The sequence below is a fragment of the Lagopus leucura genome, unplaced genomic scaffold (genome assembly GCF_019238085.1).
Source record: "Lagopus leucura isolate 7727_CA_CO unplaced genomic scaffold, USGS_WTPT01 Super-Scaffold_100054, whole genome shotgun sequence".
Classification (NCBI taxonomy): Eukaryota; Metazoa; Chordata; class Aves; order Galliformes; family Phasianidae; genus Lagopus; species Lagopus leucura.
Window position 1 is genome coordinate 1,299,579 of NW_024962300.1, and position 20,265 is coordinate 1,319,843.

At 42.9% G+C, this 20,265-nt stretch overlaps 1 protein-coding gene across 2 annotated transcripts in view; it reads left to right on the forward strand.

The window, feature by feature from the left end:
- CBFB (core-binding factor subunit beta) overlaps positions 1 to 20,265 on the forward strand; it is a 42,621-nt gene that overhangs the window by 11,502 nt on the left and 10,854 nt on the right. The window contains exons 4-5 of one of the 2 annotated variants that reach the window (XM_042886057.1): positions 10,610 to 10,726; positions 16,211 to 16,337. In XM_042886057.1, coding sequence (XP_042741991.1) covers positions 10,610 to 10,726; positions 16,211 to 16,337 — 244 coding nt within the window. The remainder of the gene's footprint in view (positions 1 to 10,609; positions 10,727 to 16,210; positions 16,338 to 20,265) is intronic. The other variant, XM_042886056.1, reaches the window with a different exon arrangement.

A 20,265-nucleotide genomic window follows, 5' to 3' on the forward strand; every position in this document is an offset into this window, starting at 1 on the left:
GAAGGAAGCAGCTACATAACATTTAATGGGAGCCTTTATGTCCTGGTGACATTTCTTCTTGGTTACTGAGGAGGAGTAAACACTGAGGAAAGAGATTGGAGGTGGTGAAAAGAAGTTGTAACTTTTTTTTTTTTCAGCCAATGTATTCCTTTAGAAAAGAAAAAGAAGAAATGAGAGGAAGAAAAGGGGAGGAAAAAAAAAAAAAAAGCCCACATTCTTTGGTAAAGACAATCTTGGGCTTTTTTTTTGTTTTCTTTTTGGAAAACAAATACAAGCCTGAAGAATGCTTAAGAATAGGAAAACTAAGGCAGGAAAGCGTCTAGACAAAATAAAACAACTGTAGTAGTGTATTTTTCTCATGCCGCTAAAGAGCGTTTGGGGATTTCTTCATAAAGCCTGCATGCTTCCCAGTTTTGTTTTGGGTTAGTTTGTCTTTTTGGTTTCTGGATGCTGAGGACAAGCATTTTCACTTGGCCATGGGCAGTGGGCAGGCGTCGTACGTCCTGCTGCTTCCAGCGAGGGGAACGGCAGCACTCCGTGCTGTGGCTGTAAAACCTGCTGGCCTGGTGGGTTTCCTGCAAGGAAAACTCTGGACTTCAGTTGTAGCAGGCCAGGAAGATGGTATTCCTAACTACTTCAAAAGGTCTTGCAGCAAACTGTTTATGAAATACACAGGATGGTACTTTTTTGACAAAGCCTTTAGAGAAGCACTTTTAGTTTTTTTTAGCTCTGTACTGATATCTGGAACTTGAGGCTCGGGCTTTTGAGGAAGTACAGCTTACGTCTGCTATGATTTTTTTTTTTTCCAGCTTAAAAATAATTAGTAGGTGGTCTACAGGGAATTTAAAAAAAAAAAAAAAAAAAAGAACCACACACAAAAAAACGCAGGAGAGATTGAATCCATCCTCCAGTCCTGCAGACGAAGCAGTGTTGGTTCTGTTTGTCCCTTCCTGGTCTTGTGCTGGGCACATTCTGGCTAACCAAAGCTAAATTTATATTATTCACTACTTTCTACAGAATAGTTTTGATGCAAAGTTTTTGGGCTGAGGAGAGCTAAGAGGTTGTTGTAGTATGCAAAACAAAAATGACTGCCTTGCATTATTTTAAGGCCTGACACCATACTACTTGTGGAGTGAATGTTCATATGTTAGTTGTTGACTGCACCTCGTACTGTACATGCTTCATTTCCATGAAGGAACCTGATTCAGCTACGTTTGTGCTTAGGGAGATACTGCAAAACTAATAACTTGAAGATTTTCTAACTTTGTTTTTGTAGTATCATTAGTGTGCCTTGATACTTGGACTAGTTTCAGCAAAAAAAAGCCATGGATTTCAAGTGCTGTGGATGCTAAAGCTTCTTCAGAACAACTTTGAAGGGTAGTGACCAGAATGACAGCAAACTCACTCGATGCATGAGCTCTTACATCTTGTCTGTGAAATAGCCTGGCTCTTTTCAATTTGAGCGGCACCTTTAGCTGAGGACAATCAGAAGGCATACTTCTTGTGTTCTCATTTGTGGATGTGCCCATTCTTCTATTGTTTAATTACTTTGAACAAGGGATGTTGGTCTGGTTTTGTGCTGCTTTTTTTTTTCCCCCTCCTTCTTTCTTTATAAGTTCTGGTTTAGTGCAGTTTATTTGCATAGCTTGTGGGGTTTCTTCACGTAAATCCTGCTTAGGGCAGAGAGGGAGTCAAAGTGCTGAACGCTTAAGCTCAACCTGAGCCCCCAGTGTGCAGCTTCAGCCCTGAAGACCAGCTGTGGCCTGGGCTGCCTGAGCAGAGCAGTGGCAGCAGGCAGGGAAGGGCTGTCCCACCTGCAGCGCTGCATCCAGGCCTGGGGCCCCAGCACAAAAAGGATGCAGAGCTGTTGGCGTGGGTCCGGATGCTCGGGGGGCTGGAGCACCTCTCATATGGAGACAGATTGCAGGAGACAGCTGGGGGTATTTGTCATGGAGAAGAGAAAGCTCTGGACATGGGGGTGGAACTGGGTGGCTTAGGTCCCTTTCAACCCAAACCATTCTGTGATTCTGTCAAGTGCTCGAGAGCAGGATTAAGGTATGAGTGCAGAGGAGGCAAGTTTTCCTGCCTCTCTTGCTCAGGTCAGCGATGATTTTTGATAGCTGCTTGCTCATATTGCCAAAGTTGGGTGTTTTCTGGCTGAGTACACACACATTAAGCATTTCAAAAATACGGGTTTAAGAGATTTTTTTATTTGTATACAAGTGGCATGGTATAAGTGATGTTAGATAAACCTCTCTTTCTAAACCCTCTTTGGGATTCCTAGCAGTAACTGTTTTTTGTCATGCTATTTTCTGAGAGCTTCTTAAGAGTGAATTTCCCAACCATTTTTGAAATTTGTGTCTGGAAAATGAATTTTGTCAACGTGGCAGAAAACTGTATATGTCCCTGTGAGTTAACAGGCTTTAGGAGCAGAAGCATTTCTCAGTTACATGCATGCATACTTGTAGCAGCTCTTAGCAATATTTTGCTGTAGCAATATTCTTTTCAAATAGTGCAAGAAAAATTGGGTCTTTTTTTAATGCATGGCATTTCAGAAGGGGAGATGTAAAATCCAGTTGTCTTTCTCATGTTAGAATCTAGTGGTAAATATGGGCTGAACATTTTCATAGGGGAAAACCCCAGCAAGTATTTGCCTCTCAGATGATCCCTGCATCCTGCTCCTTGTGTTTTGCTAATTCTGAGTTCCAGCTGTGTGGTTGGCTTCATCCATGTGAAGGTGTATGGAGTGAGGAGTATGAGCATGAGGCATCTCATGTTGGGAAACATTAGACTTCTTTGATAGAAACACTGCAAGAAGCAGCAAGCCACCTGCATTTTCCCTTGTAGTGGGGTGACACTTTTGGATGTTCGTGGTCAAGTGTTGTGCATGGTGCCTGCTTAGTGCCACAACTACAGTATTTAGGAAATGTGAGCTGTATTTGTAGATGTATTTGTCACTAAACAACGTGCATCATTTCTTTGCAGCAGCATTTTAGGGGTTTTTTTGTGCTGACTTTTGATCATAAATACTGACCAATGATCTTAATCCAGGAATAAAATGCTGCTTTCTCCGCAGATTTTAATCACGTTTGTTCCGACATCGTTAGTGATTCATACCTGTTTTAGGTTATAACTTGTTTTTAGTAAGCTGCATAATTTAATGAGATGCTGATCTGCTTTGGAGAAGGAGTCACGGTTCCATAGTTTAGCTAACTGTGCAAAACAGACAAAAAATTATATATGTCTAAAATGGCCTTGTGAAATAAGGCTGTCCAGTAAAGTGCAGAACAGTGCTTTTCTGCTTGGAGAAAGCAACTGTTATCACTGTAGTATTTCAGTAATATGGAAGGGGTGTTGGGAGAGGCTTTGTCACTGCTCTGATGCTGCTTAACAAGATGCTTTCAGTGGGGGTCTGCAGCTGAGTGTTTGCTGTGCAGTCTTGTGAGAGCGGACGGCGCTGCAAAGCGTACTGTAGAGCTGGCAGCATGCAGTACTGGACAGTCAGGTTCTGCCGAGGAGCTGGCACTGCTGGCAGGTACTTCCTGGGCTGCTTTTGTTGTTTGAGTCAGAGTGTGTTCTTTCCTGAAGAATTGCACTGCTGGAGTGCTTGTGCTTGTTGTCCAAACCCTTCCTGCTATAAGTACTTCTGTTCCTGAACAGAACTTGGAGTGAAGGTTTCTCACATACTTTTTTTTTCAGGCTGCATCTGGAACGGCCTTTGACCAGGCAGTGTCTGCATAGGCATGTGTAAATTCATAAGTTTCAGTCTGAAACGTGGCGTCCTATGTTGTTTTCAATAAACAAAATCACCACAACTGCCACCAACAAAACCTTGTGTTCCTCTTCCTGTATTTAGCAGGTACAGTATTTCAGTAGTGATCAGACAGCATTAGAGATCTTCTTGATCAATTACTTCATAGTGCAATTACTTCTGCTACTCTTTAATCATGAAATGTAGTGAGTTCCAATATGCAGAGGCAGAATGAACAAGAGCTGTGGTGCTCTGACAGGGAAAAGCAGGGATGTGTGGTGTGAAATGGCAGATTTAGATGCTTTACCCAGCGCAGCCCTGCAAATAGTAGTTATTAGTTAGCTCTGGGTGCAGCTATTTTTACTTTTCCTCCTGCTTCTATTACTGTTCTGTTTGCAATCTGTGGAATAGTTTGTATTTCAGCTAATTCTTTTCTTTGGGATCATTTGTTTCTGACAGTCAGTGTATTTGTATTTACACTGCTTTTGTGATCTTAAAGCATTGTGGCTGCATTAGAAATGTATTTTCTTCTTTTTTTTGAAGTGTAACAGTCAGGATCTGTTAGCAAGCAGAGTGCTTTGTTCATATTATTTTGCTTTGAGAAATTGACCTTTGTCATAGCTGATGAAACAGAGCAGCCCTATTTCATTTTCTGGGGTAAACTTTCCATAAGTTCTTCTTGTGGCCTATAGAAACTGACGCCTAGCAACTTGCGTTGTTTGCCTGCTGGAGGTAACACAGGAAAACAAAGGAGTTGGGAAGGGCTTTTTCCAAAGAATATCACAGCTTTACGATAGTCCTCATCATTCTGAGTCTTAGAGACCTCTTAACAAACTGCTTGCAAAGATATTCCACTTGAAGCTCTGTGTGTGCCAAGTTTAGACTTCAATAAAACCTTGTGTTTGTGGGGTGGAAGCTGTTTCAAGACGCGGCTTTCAAAATAGCCTGGACATTTTGTGTTTAAAGGCATGAGAATCAGATGCTTTGAGGCATGAGAGGTGTAAGGATTGGTCTAAGCTTGCTGTCTTCTCTGAGCTCTTCCAGTTTGTGGTGAGGTTGGGCACACGAGGAGGTCACCAGGAGTGTGACAGACTAGGTGGGATTCCTCCCCTCTGCTTATTTTTACTCTTCCAGCCTCAGTTAAAGGTGTGCTACAAGGCTTTAATTTCAGAACTGAATAGAGAATTGCTGCACACCCTCACTGAAAGCATCTTGTTAAGCAGCATCAGAGCAATGACAAAGCCCCTCCCAACATGCCTTCCATATTATTGAAAATTAATATTTGTTTATTGAAATGACAGAGCCTGCTAACTCCACTCTTGACTTGGTTGTTTTCCATCAGTTTCTTTTTGATGCAGTAAGTTGTGTTTTAAGCGTTGTCTGAAGCCTTGTGTGGATTTTTCAGCTTTCTCTGTAACTTCAGTAGTTCTTAACTAACCTAGTTACTATTATAGTCATTAAAACTGTTCTTTTTCCCTAAAAAACTTGGGATTTTAGTGTATGTATTCTGTCGCTAGATTTTAGAGATTTTCTTTCTTTCCTTATAATTTCCCAGCTTGCTTCGCCCCGTGCTCTGCCCCCTGGTTGGGACCAGCCTGTGGAAGCCTGCAGGGGAGTGGTGACCACAGCATTGTATTGTGGCTCTCCTTTGATACGCTATGTATGTATGTATGCACTCCTTTGATACTTCTGTTCAAGGCAGCTAACGAATGTGCAATAATCTCATACTTACCCGCGTGCAGAGATGGTGCAGTGAGAAGCTGAGGTAGTGAGGTTAGCCTTGGCTGGTTTGGGGTCTTTGTCACTCGGAGTAAATGTTTGTGGCAGTTTCTTAGTGGTCAGTGTTCCCTCTATGAGGTCGCTGCTGTTTAAATATTTAGAAGTGGGGTATGATTCAGGATAAAGTGGGATCAAAACCACAGCATCTGTACATGGCTGGCCTGGGAGGAAGGCAGTGTGATGGGGCAGGGGCGACTCAGAGCCCAGCGCCTTCTGGAGTGCTGTTGGGGCATCAGAGCAGGGGGGTGGGCAGCGCTGTGTTGCTGGGGGCTGCTGGTGTTTTCTGGGGGTGAACTTTGTCCCCTCACGGCTGGGGCTGCTGAGATTGCATGTCGGCAGTCAGTGAGAGCTGCATGCATCTCTGGGGGAGGAAATTGTTCAGTTGCTGTAGGGAGAAGGAGCGCTTCTGTAACTGCAGGATGTGTGGATGGGGCGTATCTGCATCGCATCTCTTCAGCACCCTGCTGTTGTGAGATAAGGGTTTACTAGAGGACAAAAATAGGATGTGAAACTGAGGTCTACTAAAACAGCATTTTTCTTTCTTTTTTATTTCTTTTTCAAATTCTTATTTCTTATTCAAATCAAGTCTGGCTTTTAAAATACAAACAAATAGTGTGACATGAGCCAAGCCACTGCTTTTTCTTTTTTTCTTTTTTTTTTTTTTTTAACAGAAAAGTAACTCACTCAGAATTGGAGGAGAGGGCACTTTATTTAAATGCAGATAAAGAGGAATAATGATGAATAGTTCAAAGAGTATGGAAAGTGAGATGTTATGCATGAAGGTGTGGCACAGAGGGCTGCTGGTGGGTCAGGAAAGCACAAGCACAGCTCGGCTGCTTTGAGCCCCGCAGAGTACTGTAGCATCTTCTCGAGGTGTGTGTGTGGTGTCATTCATCCTCAGGCCAGATAATGTGCCAGGAGATAAGTGTGTTTACTCTTGCTGGTTGCTCAGTCAGCAAGCAGTGTGTTTGCTCTAACAATGAGAACCTGTTTTTGACATGAAAGTAGCATGTCTGCTTTTCTTGTTAGAATATATATTTCTGTAACGTTACAGTGATTTATAGTGGGAGTTGGAAGTGGAAAATCTGGTTTGAAGTGAAATGAAGATTTGCATAACAGCCACCTGAATAAAAAATTCAGCTGGCATAAACTAGTAAAAAAGTACAGATTTCAATATGTGGCAGTTTACCTATGGCTCACAATCTGGTAGGCAGCTTCTTACAAGTCTGGCTCCTGAATGATGCTAGGGGAAGCACCAGATGGGTTGAGGATGGTTTATAAGATTATATAAACGCAGTTAATCTGGGGTTAGCAACAAAACCTTGAAAGAGTTATTCTAACAGAGTCATCCTTTTATCTGGTTTTAATCCAAGTTTTTTATAGCTCAGTAATGTTAAGGGAAAAATCAGGGTCTTTATAGAAATCAGGTGGCTTTTTCTTGTCTTACTGTGGTTGTCTTAAGGCAATTTTCAAAACAGAGAATTCTGAAAGTTCTTGAAAGATAACTTTGTGCTGGCTTTGGGGTGTGCTAGCATCGTGTGATTGTAGACAAGGGCAGCAATATATTAATATTCTGTTAAGTTCGGAAATTGAAAGGGAACCAGCATGGCTTTATCTGAAAAGAAGGAAATATGTGGTTAAACGGTTTTGGCTCCAGTGTTAGGTGGTTTCCATTCCCCAGAAAGAGGAGAGGGGAAAAGGAGTCTAAATTCCTTTCTCTACAATAAAGGAAAAAGCGCCAGTTTGCTTTATTGTGTGTTTTAATGAGAGAAAAGTTCCTGCATAAGCACATGTGGCTTTCGATGTGAATTATACTAAATTTCAATGATTATATGGTAACTTCAAAACTCAAATGGCTTGTTAAGAAATTCGCCCTTTCAGAGTGAAAAATGTTTATTATCTGGGTTTTGGTGCTGGTAGGAATAAAGCCTACTGAAAGCAGTGGTTGAAGGGCTCTGATTGAGGAGCAGAGTACCTTACGCCGTATCGTGAGGGCTCAGCCTGCGTTCTGGTGCTTCATGAGCTGCTTTATCAGCTCAGCTGCTGGTCCGTGTGTCTGGAGCTGATAGTAGGCATCAGCAATCACATCGCTTCTAACTTGTTTCCCTTTCTTTCCCCTTGACTTCTGATGACTCTCATAGCATTTCCAGCACTGCTCAGCCTTCCAGGTGATGCTTAACTTAAGGCAGGTTTTTAAGTACTGAGTCCTCAGCTGCTGCATCTGACCTTCCTGCTGTGTGCGCTGAGCTACCTACAGCCGGCACGTCATGCACTGGCAGCTGCAGGGACCAAGGCACTGAACAACTGCTGAAACACCATTGGACTAGACAACCTTGGAGGTCTTTTCCAACCTTGCTAATTCTAGGATTCTGTGGCAGTCAGTGTCAGCATAAGGTTCCTAGACAGATAAACAAGTAAACGCTTTTAAAAAAAAAAAAAGGGGGGAAGGGAAGAGGGAGGGGAGCAAAAAAAGAAACATGCATTCTGGAAACCTTGAAAAGCGAAGTTTTGCAGTCTCTGTAAAGTCCTAGGTAATGCTTGATTTGTTGGGCCAAACAATTGGAGGAGTTCAGTGAAGGGTAAACCCTAAGTGAAGATCAGCAAATACTTGTGAAAGCTAACTGGAACTGCAGTGCCGAGGGACTGGTCTGTGTCATAGAATGGTTTGAGTGGGAAGGGACCCTGAAGGCCATCTGCTCACACTGAGCAGGGACACCCACAGCTCCATCAGCGCTCACAGCCCCATTCCCTGACCTTGGCTGTCTGCAGGGATGGGGCAGCACCAGCTCTGTGTGCAGCCTGTGCCTCACCACCCTGAGTGCAAAAGACTTCTTCTTTAACTCTGATCCGAATCTCCCCTCTTTCAGCTTGAAGCCATTTTCCCCAAGGATATACGCTTCTTTCTTACAGCCCCTTTAGATGCTGAAGGCTGCTCTCAGCTCTCCCTTCCACATGCTGCACAGCCCCAGCTCTCAGCCTGTCCCTGTAGGGAGGCGTTCTATCCCTCGGGTCATTTCTGTGGCCCTCCTCTGGATGCTCTCCAACAGGTCCGTGTCTTTCTGTACTGAGCGCTCCCATCTGGACGCAGTGCTCCAGGCGAGGTCTCACAGCACAGAGCAGAGGGGCACATCCCCTCCCTGCCCTGCTGGCTGCACTGCTTTGGATGCAGCCCAGGGTACGGTTGGCTGTGTGGGTGTGAGGGCACACTGCTGCCTCATGTCCAGCTGCCACCCACCAGAAACGCCAGGTCCTTTTCAGGGGGGCTGTGCTTCATCCTTGTGTCCCATGATTTGTACTGATAGTGGGGGTTGCCATGACAATTTTTTACCCTAACTTTACAGATCCTTTGTTAGGTTTAGGGTGCTTTTTTCTCTTGGAATGATTCTACCTTCTTGGAAGGGAATGACACTTGATTCTAATGGCCTCTTTAACTGTCTGTTTTCCACTTTTGAACCAATTAAATGTATCGCTTACACTTATGGTATACACATCATTTATTTCCTGTGGGATGAATGAAGACTGTTGGAAGGGAGTAATGTTGTATCTGGTATGATTGAAGGGATTAATCATTATTGAGCTAGTATACATTGTATTCACTGAAACTTCTGTATGTTGGTTTACACTGAGATATGACAAGTTGTGACAACTAAGCTCAGTGAGCAAACCTCAATTCATTTTTCCAATTAACATTACTTGTTTGTCAGTTGGAGTTGTGTTGTTTTTCTGCTGCCTTTCTTCCCCTCGTGTTCGTGTTGTTGGCTGCTCAGTTCTGTTGGCGCAGCTCGCACAAGGAAGACACACCTTCCTTCTGTACAACCTGCAGCTCTTGGCCCTCCCTCTTTCTGTGCAGTGACCTGAGCTGCCCGGCACGGAGCCGAGCAGACGGCGCAGTCAGTGTGCTTTGAAGCACCCTGTAGCCCTAAACATCAGTTACAGCTTGCTGCTGAGGGCTTGCCAGAGGATGAATGTGGGGCGATTAGAGGAGACGCTGTGTGAAATTTCCCCTGGCTAGCTGGGCCCTTTCTGAAGACTGCTATTTTGAATGTCTAGGCAGCCCTTACATCTGGAACGGGTGCTGGCCTGTGTGCATGGTTTGCCTCTCTGGCAATTCAGCATGGACAAACTTCTGTTTTGTGAGTGGTATGACTTGCCAAGTAGGCTGAAATAACTAGAGGCTGATTTATTATTATTATTTTTTCCCCCATGATTTGGTTAATTTAGCTATGCGAGTTGCTTTTGGTTTGTTTTTTTTTTTTTTATTCTTTCTCCTTATTAAATGGAGGGTGTTAAACTTGTTTAGTGTTGTCTTTGCTGCTTTTTAAATTTCCTGTGTGGAGATAATCTCTGGCCTTTGGAAGGGGAAATGCTTCTATCACTGTATTAGCTTCTGTTATCCAGTAGGGCATTTTGCTCGTGCTCCGTTCTTGCTGCTGTTCAGGGCACTGTGCAGATTGAAGCCAAAGATGGGTTTTGATCATCTGGTGTTGCTGCATTTGAAAAGCCTTTCACAAATGCTGGCGTACAGAAGGGAAGACTATTATTTTCAGCATGGTGTGCACGTATAATGGATATCACTGAATTTTGGCTTGCAAAGTTGAGGGCTGAAACTGGTACTTGGTCCTGATTGAAAAAACTCACATGTGGAATAAAATGCAGTGGTTTCTGGGAGGAGGAGAGCATGCTCATCTAACCATTTGAACATACTGTGAAGGATCTTCCCTGTCTGGCAGCATGCCACTCTCCTTGTGGCATAAAGGTAGGCTGGCAAGAGAAGTGGTTGCTTCAGTTTGAAAGCAGTGATGGAATTCTGACCAAATGCTGGTGCATGCCAGTTTATAGAATGAGAACACAGCTCAAATGTATTCCATCCAGTATTGCAGGCAGGAGTTACAGCGTTCATTTGATTAAAATGAGTTCTTGGAAAGGAGGCAGGAGAAGCCGTTAAGTGGAGTTTCATGTTACCAGTTGGCTTGGATGTTCTAAGAATATAGGCAGAAGCTTCCCACATGGCTATTTTCATTGTGCAGGCATGTGTGTAATGCTTTTGAATTCATAGCAAATGTTTTGCTTTTATTTCAGGTGTACTTGAAGGCACCTATGATTCTCAATGGTGTCTGTGTAATCTGGAAAGGCTGGATAGATCTACAGAGACTGGATGGTATGGGCTGCCTGGAATTTGATGAAGAGAGAGCACAGGTAAGACAGCGTGCCCAAGCTACTGTGCCTTAGGTGTTCCTCCTCCTCTGAGAAGCTGTGCAGTCAGGTAACAATTGCAAGTCCTAATTTGTGTGCTTTCAGCTTTCACTTAGTGTACAGATTGTGAAGAAAACCTGACAATACAGAAATTCAGAAATAGATGGCTGTAGCTAAATCAGCATTGTGATTAGAGCGAAGTGTTAAGAGCAGGAATGATCTGTAGCTTGCAACTTTGTGATGCTTCTTAGGACTGTTACTATGCTACAGAGTAATAAATCTGAAAGTATTTGAGAAGCTATTAGTGTAGCTTGAAACAACTTCACTGGCAAGTCTTCTAGCTGATTACCTTTTTTGTTTCTTTTTTGTCAAAGTAACCTTTTTTGTTTTGTTACATGACGGAAAGGGGAAAAAACAAGAGGCAGAGGGTGAGAGTAGGAAGAATGGGGCTTTTTTCTCGTAGAAGTGGTAGGCAGCTTTGTTAAGGTATGACAGATTTTGAGAAACTTACTTATCTCTGGAGGTCCCTTCCAACCCCTACAATTCTGTGATTCTGTGATACCTCCTATCTCCTGGCTTCCTGCTTCTGAAGTAACTTTTTCTAGCAGCTGAATCTTTGGATGTGCACAAGAACAAAAGTAGACTGAGAGGAATTCAATTTTTAAGTGCTTGTTACTTATATAAGCTTCCTTATGCATCTGTAGAGTTCCCTAATTTACTCAGAATTAAGACAGACCTTGTCTGTTCCACTCCGTGCATCTCTTTTTCAGCCATCCTCGGGGTTTCCCTTTTAGTCATAGCCACAATTGGTCACTCTTTTACAAGTGGGAACCTTTAAATTCTACTTAAATGCAAAGAGCACTTCTCTGTTACACATATGCAGAACCGGAGGTTATATTGATTAATTTGTCTCCATTCAAGAGCTGCAAGTATTCAAATCAGACTTTGTGTGGAGATGTGTAATTGCTAGCTTTGTGGATCCTGGCCTTCCTCAGACTTCAGAAAACAATCTGTACATTAGATTATATTCATTTGACTGTGTTCTGCCTTAAATACAAGTACTGTGTATCAAAATGGTGTCTTTGAAATAGCCACACCTCTGTGTGCTTTCTTCAAGATGCCCAGAATCAATGGCAGTCTAATCTGAGAATAGTCCTTCCACCTTTAGTTTATGTGCAAAAAAAAAAAAAAAAAGAAAAAAAAAAAAAAAGCCACAGAGCCAAAGTTTTCCTTGAATGGTGCTGTTAGCTGCACACTCATTTCTTCCAGGGCTGAGAGTCAGCATTTGGGACAGCAAGGCTCCTGTTACAGCAGCGTTTTCTTTTAAAAAAAAAGCCAGTAACTTCTGTAACACCATGGATTAGAACTCCTCTGACTTGCACATTACGGTCAGATATAGTCCCCTGAGGATTGTGCAAGGAAAAATGCCTTGGTCCATGCCTGTTATGTTTGGTACGTGATGCTAAGTGGTGTGACTGAGCTGAGAGGAGACTGGCTGGGATGTGTGCTCAGGAGCTGACAGTGTCACTCATCTCCAAAACTGGATAGCTCCTGCAAGAAGAGGGAGGGTGAAGTGACCTTTGGGTTCCATTCTTCTCTTCTAATTTCATGACATGTGTTTGCATGCTCTAGGGTTATTTTAGTTTCCTGATATGTATACTGTCTTAACTACATGGAAGAATTCTTTACAGGTGTCTTTGGGGAATATCTGTGCACTGAGCATGTGATTTATTGTTTATTGTTTATTTTTTGAGGGGGAATTTATGCATCTCCCAGGTGTCAGTGCTTTCTTAAGTTTCAAGTTCCGTGGTTACTGAGTGGCACACTGTATCTACAGAGGGAGATTTGCACTCGATTATAAGTGTGTAATCTATTTTCAGTTTGCACTTCTGAGCATCAGCAGTTAAGTTTATGTTAAGCGCAAATTAGAGGAAAAAAAAATTAATGAGAATTTAAAAGGTGATATGTCAATTATATTGGTCTGTGTTTGTTAGTATTGTAAATCTTTTGCATTGTTTAGTTTCCCTTTATCTGTCATCTGCCTCCTTTCTTAAACGTTTTCACAGAATCACAGAATTGTAGGGGTTGGAAGGGACCTCCAGAGATCATCGAGTCCAACCCCCCTGCCAAAGCAGGTTCCCTACAGTAGGCCGCACAGGTAGGCATCCAGGCAGGTCTTGAACATCTCCAGAGAAGGAGACTCCACCACCTCCCTGGGCAGCCTGTTCCAGTGCTCCGTCACCTCACTGTAAAGAAGTTCTTGCGCATGTTTGTGCGGAACTTCCTATGCTGCAGTTTCCAGCCGTTTCCCCTTGTCCTGTCTCCATTCACCACTGAAAAGAGTCCGGACTCGCCATTCTGCCCCCCACACCTTAGATATTTATAGACCTGGATCAGGTCCCCTCTCAGTCTCCTTTTCTCAAGGCTGAACAGACCCAGTGCACTCAGCCTTTCCTCATAGGGGAGATGCTCCAGGCCCTTCACCATCTTCGTGGCCCTCCGCTGGACTCTTTCCAAGAGATCCCTGTCTTTTTTGTACTGGGGAGCCCAGAACTGGACGCAGTACTCCAGATGAGGTCTTACCAGGGCAGAGTAGAGGGGGAGGATCACCTCCTTTGACCTGCTGGCCACGCTCTTTTTAATGCACCCCAGTAAGCCACTGGCCTTTTTGGCCACAAGGGCACACTGCTGGCTCATGGCCAACCTGTTGTCCACCAGGACACCCAGGTCCCTTTCCGCAGAGCTCCCCTCCAGCAGGTCATCCCCCAACCTGTACTGGTGCATGGAATTATTCCTCCCCAGATGCAAGACTCTACACTTGCTTTTGTTAAACCTCATCCGGTTTTTTTTCTGCCTGTTTTAATATGGCTGGTGGCAGTGGAGCTGACTGCTGACATTGATCCCTACCTTACACTGGTGTCAGTGAGTTCACGTGCTTCCAGCTGTGCAGCACAGTGCCTGCAGTGCTCCTGCTTTTGCCATGTGAGTCTTAGCAGCATTCGTTGTCCCCCTGCCCACCACCCCTGCTGTTTTGGGGAAAGCTTGCTGTGTGCCAATCTAGTGCTCTTGCATTTTCCCGTCTCTTACCACTTCTTACTAGTGCTGGGATCAGGTATGTTTTCTCCTTGTTGCCACAGTTTTTGAAATTCTGTCCTTCAGCAGGTCAGAAAATGCCTCAGGAAGGAAAGCTACATGCCCAGTGAAATACTTCAATTGTAACTTTTAAGCTACCATTCTTTCTATTTAATTCACAGCAAATTAATGTCTCCCTCCTAAGCAGCTTCGTCTTCTGTTACTGGGGGCCTTGGTTCAGCTGCTCCTTCAGCCTTCTTTCTGTTGGGCTAACAGAGTGCTTGGGTACCTTCTCCATCCAGCACTGCAGTATCCCTGAGTTTGCTGTTTGCCTGGAGCCTCATTAAAAGACTGTTTTTGTCTCCAGTACTTTTGTGTGTCTTCTGTAATGCAACATTCTTGCTATGTAGCTTCTGTAGTTGAAGTTGTTCTTATAAAGGCTTGTCCTGCTGAGCTGTTGTGGTGGGAGCTGTGGGTGTGAGTAAGCCTCTCCTTTGTGGGTTTTGTTTCCCTGGCTGAGAGGCTGTTTTGCCCCATTTTTGTATTGCTATGGTTCATGTTTTGCAAACTCTTTTCATCAGTGGGCTCCTGTCAGAAGTATTGCTCCTGAATAAAACTAGGGTGGATGGATGATTGGGTTTCCTACCTCCAAATTTGCTGGGCTGTAATTGCCAGATTTGGCTGACGTTTGAAGAAGGATAGTTAAACTCCTGTTGTTTGAGCTTCAGAGAAGTTCAGTTTCTTTTGTAGTGCATCTCTGAGGCCAAAGCAGGATCTTTTGATACATATATTTTTTACTTAAAGTTGCATTCTGATGCTTTTTTTTCCCTTTCATTTGACATTAATAAACCAGCTGTCAGTATGTATTCATTCTGGATGTCAACAAACTGATTGTTCTCTGAAATTCTAATTCAGCTTTTTTTGGTTTACAACCACGTTTAAAAAAATCTCGTGGCTGAGGCTGTGTAGCTTTTTATTACATGACCACTTCAAGTGGTGGTAAAATGCAAAAATCTCGTACAGAAAAATCTGCTTTCGTTTAAGTCTGTCCCCTCAAAAGTGAGAGGGTAACGATGACGTATGGAGCTGCTGTACACCAGAAAGAAGGCAGCTTCTCTGCCATCATCAGAGAGACAAACTTAGCTCGTATTTTATCTCTTCTGCTTTACTAAGAACAGTATCACCTTTTACTGCGAGACCTTAGCTGCTACGTGCTGCGTGAACATTGAGGTATCTATAAAGGGCCGAATTCTACTTTTAGAAATAAGTCAGACTTCTCTTATGGGCAGCTTTAAAGATTGCCTTTGAGTGCAGCTTTCCAGGGACCTGGGTGCAGTTATTGACTGACAGCTGTTTGTCCCTATCTGTGCTAGGCCACGAGGGGCCCTCACTCACATCACTTCACAGAGCGCCTTCCAGGCAGCGTGATTGTGCCGGGGGCGAAAAAAGCAATTGAATGTTCTCTCAGCCTAAAGACGTTTGAACTGAAATTAAAAAATTTATGTGCTTAGTCCCTTGGTGTATTAATATTTAGTTGGTTTCTCACAGTGGTTTTGTCCTCCAACAGTCAAGGTTAGGATTGTTACTTTTAGGAGGACTGCCGGCTTGAAAATAATGTGTGTACGTGTGTAGCAGTGGTGATAGCTGGAAAGTTACGAGGAGAGAGAAGTAATGCTGTTTGTCCCTTACTGTCTTCATGATGTTTTGAGCATTAGTTTATTTGAGGTATTTTCATGCATAATCTACATCATGCATAATTCTCTTGAAAAGAAGCAACAAAGTTGTTGAAATACATGCAGAGGAAAGCCTACAGTTTATGTGTCAGTGGTGGAATAGTTTCTGCCCCATGTTTTTCAGCTAAATTTAGGTTATTTAAATACGTAAGGTTTATAGATGTTCATATTGGTGCACCTTCCACAGCTTTTGATGAAATCGAGGGTTTAATTACTCTGTAACTTGGATGTAAATTTTTAAATGGGAAGTAATTAAATTACCATTGTATATGTCGTGATGCTAATGAACTCTCTCAGTATACCTGTGGATATTGTTTTCACAATTACTTTTGTAAGGCAGTAAAGTGCGTTGCCTCTTTCATCTAACTTCTGAGAATTCTTAGCTTTCAGAAAATTTTGCAGCATTTAAAATGACTTCTGACAAGCTGTTCTCCTTCTAACATGTATTTAAGTGATAGCTGTAGCTCTACTGTAGCTTCGGCTACTTCTGCTGTAGTGATGAAGGTAGGTAGTAACTCCTTACCTTACAATTAGCAGCTGCTAGAACTGATCTGTGATCTAGCTGCTTCTGTAAGACACGCTTGTCTTTACTGTCAAGCGATCCCTAATATTCAAAAGAAAGGTTCGTCTGATGGAAATGAAGGTAACTTTCTGTGTCGCTTGTTGTCGTGTGGTTTGGTAGCAGGAGGATGCATTGGCACAACAAGCCTTTGAAGAAGCTCGAAGAAGAACCCGTGAATTCGAAGACAGAGACAGGTCTCATCGGGAGGAAATGGAGGTGAGGGTTTCACAGCTGCTGTCAGTAACTGGTTAGTACTTTCCCAAAACTTAAGATTGTTTTTTAATTTGTGTGTATAATGTTGTGGTTTTTGTTTGTTGTCCAGTTTTGTCGTGTACCAATTACAAAATGTGTTGCTTCCAACTTTTCTAAAAACAAAAACAATTCCAAATGTTTGAAGTCTTGTCAAGAATTCTGATTTCTAGCCTTTTATTCCTCTCTGTAGATGATCAAGTGGGTACTTGAGCTGTAAGGCTATTCTTGTTCGCTGCCACATCTCTAGCAGATATGGGGGCATCTTTTGCATGAACACAGAAGAAGCTTGAGGAAATGCTGGCAGATTATTTTGTAGCTGGCTATTTTACACTATGGAAAACATTACCACTGACCTTAATCACATGCTACAGTCTGCTTTCTTCCACAGGTTGTGCTTTCTTTTCCTCTTGCTGGCTCTTACTGATGGGGAGTCTCACTCCCCTCCTCCATTTCACTGATACGGCTCTCACTACCCTGTGCTTTGCTTCTTTAGGGCCCCACAGTCTTAAATCTTTTTTTTATTAGAGCAGAAATTACTGGGATTAAGAAAAGAGGAGCCAGAAAAGGGAATGGAAACCAGCTGCTCTAAGATGTTAGAAAGACAGGAGCTGTAAGAGGATGAGTGATGCATAAGAAGAGTTGGCAAGTTAAGACAGACTGTAGGTCAACCAGAGACAAGGGATGAAACTGAAGGAGTTTGAGTTTGTCTCCCTCACTACTTTTCTTTCTTACTCCCTGTTTAATCAGCATGGTCTGACCTGAATTGTAAGATGGCCTGGGTTAGAAGGCACATTGAAGATCATGTAGTTACCACCCCCCTGTTGTAGGCTAGTTGCCATCCATCAGCCCAGGCTGCCCAGGTCCCCATCCAACCTGGCTTTGGGCACCTCCAAGGATGGGTCATCCTCAACTTTGCTGAGCACCCTGGGCCAGGCCCTCACCATCCCTTGCATGAAGAATTTCCTCATAACATCTAATCTAAATCTCTCCTCTTTTAAATTAAAACAGTTTCACTTATCCTATCGCTGTAAGACAGCGTAAGAAGTTGGTCTCTCTCCTACTTATAAGTTCCCTTCAAGTACTGGAAGGTCACAGTGATGTGTCCTAGATGCGTTCTCTCCCCCAAGCCAAACAAGCCCAGCTGCCTCAACCTATTTTCATAGGAAAGGTTCTCCAGCCCTTTGGTCATCTTCATGTCCTCCTCTGGACCCACTCCAACAACTCCATGCCTTCCTGTGCTGAGGGCTGCAGGCTTCAGTGCAGTACTGCAGGTGGGGCCTCTCTAAGGCAGAGCAGAGGGGGACAGCTGCCTCCCTGCCTGCTGCTACCCATCTTCTGGTGTGAGCAAACATGACCAATCTGCTGCTACTCGTGTTTTTAGAAAGCTTTGTTACTGCTAAGCTGCTTTTCTTTTGGCTGCACTGATAGTTGAGGTGGTTAAACAGACTTTTTTCTTGCAAGTGACAGTGGAAGACACTGAGCATGAAAGTGAGGAGGAGAGAAAGATTCAGAGAATAATGCCTGTCACTTTGAAGAGATTGCCAGAGTTGTTCTTGCTGACACTGACATGGCCAGGTCAGATGTCAGCTGTGTAAAGATAAAATCCTTGCCTTTGTACCACTGAATCCTTGGAATATCTGGACAACCTGGATCATTTTTGTTTCTGTTGCATCATAGCTGAAAACTGTGACTTCAAAAGGAAGGTAGAATCTTAAAACTGTTTGTAGATATCTGAGGCAGCTTGCCTTAATTTTAACTATGTTGTAGGAACTTGAAGGCCAGCCTTACATCTTTTACTTACATCAAGCTTTATTTATTTTCCTTTGCTACACCCTTCTTATCTGTTCCTGCTAACTAAATGCGTAAAGTTTGGGGGTTCTTTGAAAAAGGGGAAAAAAAAGATTTCCTTGAACTTCTGCAGTTCTGTGGGGTTTGATTCTTCAAGTGTAGAAACCCCTTATTTGCAGCTAAGATGCACAGAAATTTTCAACTAAGAGTGAGATAGAGGTAATATCAAGCATCTGGCTCTTCATAAGGGACATCAAAGCTTGTGGCAGTAAGATGCAAACAACGTCCCTGGCCAGCTGCAGGAGCTGGATCCAATAACTTCTGAAAATTGTCTCTCTCCTTAATAGGACAGCAAGCAGTTGTTATTAAATGATGTCATTATTAGCTGCCAGGACCCATTTTTCTCTTAAAATAAGAACAGTCATTTTCTCATCTCTGGAGCACTGGCATAGATCACCTACAGAAAGGAAGAAGAGGACAAATAGATATCTAGAAACATGTTTAAGCAGAATGGAAAAGTTGCCAGATTCAAAATTAATTTGTGATGTCAAATGCTGATGTTTTTTCAGTAATTGCAACACATTTTGTTATGTGTGCTTCATTTTTTTTGTGTTACTGTATATGTTTTAATGCATATAACCACTCTGGGTCTCAAGACTGCACGAAAATCACAATCTGGGGGCTAGGGTATAGATTTACAGTGCATTCCTCAGGAGGAATCAGGTTTCCAAGTCGGGCATTGTTTGCCTGACTTTCACAGCAGTCCTATTCTAATGCAATGTTCAGGCAGGATCAAATGAACCTTAATTAGGAAGCACTTAAATGAGGAGCTTGTGATCATCATAAAATTCTGAATAGAAAAGAAGGCATAACCGCATTCACATTTGTTGTATTTTCCTGAATTTTCCTATGCTCACAATGTTGATCAGCTTGGAAACGCAGCTCAACAGTTACAGACTATTGCAGACTGTTTCAGTAGGTCCGACTGTGTCTTTGGCTGCAGCACAGAGATGGTTGCACTTGAAGGTTTTTATAGGGCAGTTAGAAGTGGTGGATGCTAAGCACGCCGAGTGAATTTTGGTTTGTTGTGCTCCACACAGAGCTCCCCGCAGCATAGACTTTGTAATGTTACGTGTTTCGCTGTTATTCTTTATTATTCTTCAGGTTTTTCTTTCCTGCTAAGCATGGCATGGACAGTGCAACTTGAAATTGCCAGACTTGGAACAGGATCTCATCAGCATTAAGGATTACTTTAGGAATTGCGACACTGTAAAAAGCAGATTTCCTACTGTAGAATTAAAGGCATTTCAGCTTAATAGAGACCAGATTCTGCTTCAGTGGGGGAGGGAAGGAGAATCCTGCAGTATTCCACCCACTCTTATCCTAAACAGACGTGCCAGCTCTTTGGAAACATTCATCCGTCCAAAGCCTGGCAGCATCTGAAAGTGATCAGATTCAATTCCTTATTTATAAAGTTTATTGTACGGAAAAAAAACTCCTACCCTTAAGTCTCACTGTGGAGTTTTAAAACAAAGTTGTATATTTTTGACTAGGAGTGATCCCAGCAAAGCTTGTTGAATCGTTCGAGTGGGGGTGGTAAATTGTTCCAAGTCGGGGTGGTAAGACTTTAAAAAGGGGAAAAATAGCAAGTGAGTAACAACTTAGGAATAATTACTTTTCCAATTTTAATTGTTTCCTCTCTTATTCATAAAAACAGAAAAACCCAAAACAAACTCACCCCTCAGCATGCTGTGAAGTTTGTTTGCCCTCCTTTTGTCATGTAGTGTGCTTCCTATTGATGGCTTCAGTAGCACAACAGATCCCCATTTTGGTGAGGAAAGGATTGGTAGTGCCTGGTAGGTCATGCTCCATTTTCCAAAAGTGACTGTTTTGGTCCAGCTACAGCATTCATCCCAACACGAGTGAGGTGTTATACTGTGGAGTGAGAGTGGATTTAAGCAGTTTGCATCAAGTTTTTAGGTTTTTCCTAGTTGAAACGTGTCCTGCTATACTTCTGGTGTGTTTCACTTTTTAATATAAGATGGATTTGCTTTCTGTCAGTGTATGTAGGTTGATCACATCAGATACCACAAATCTTACCTCACTGCACTCAGAGCTCCTCTGTTTCAGAGATG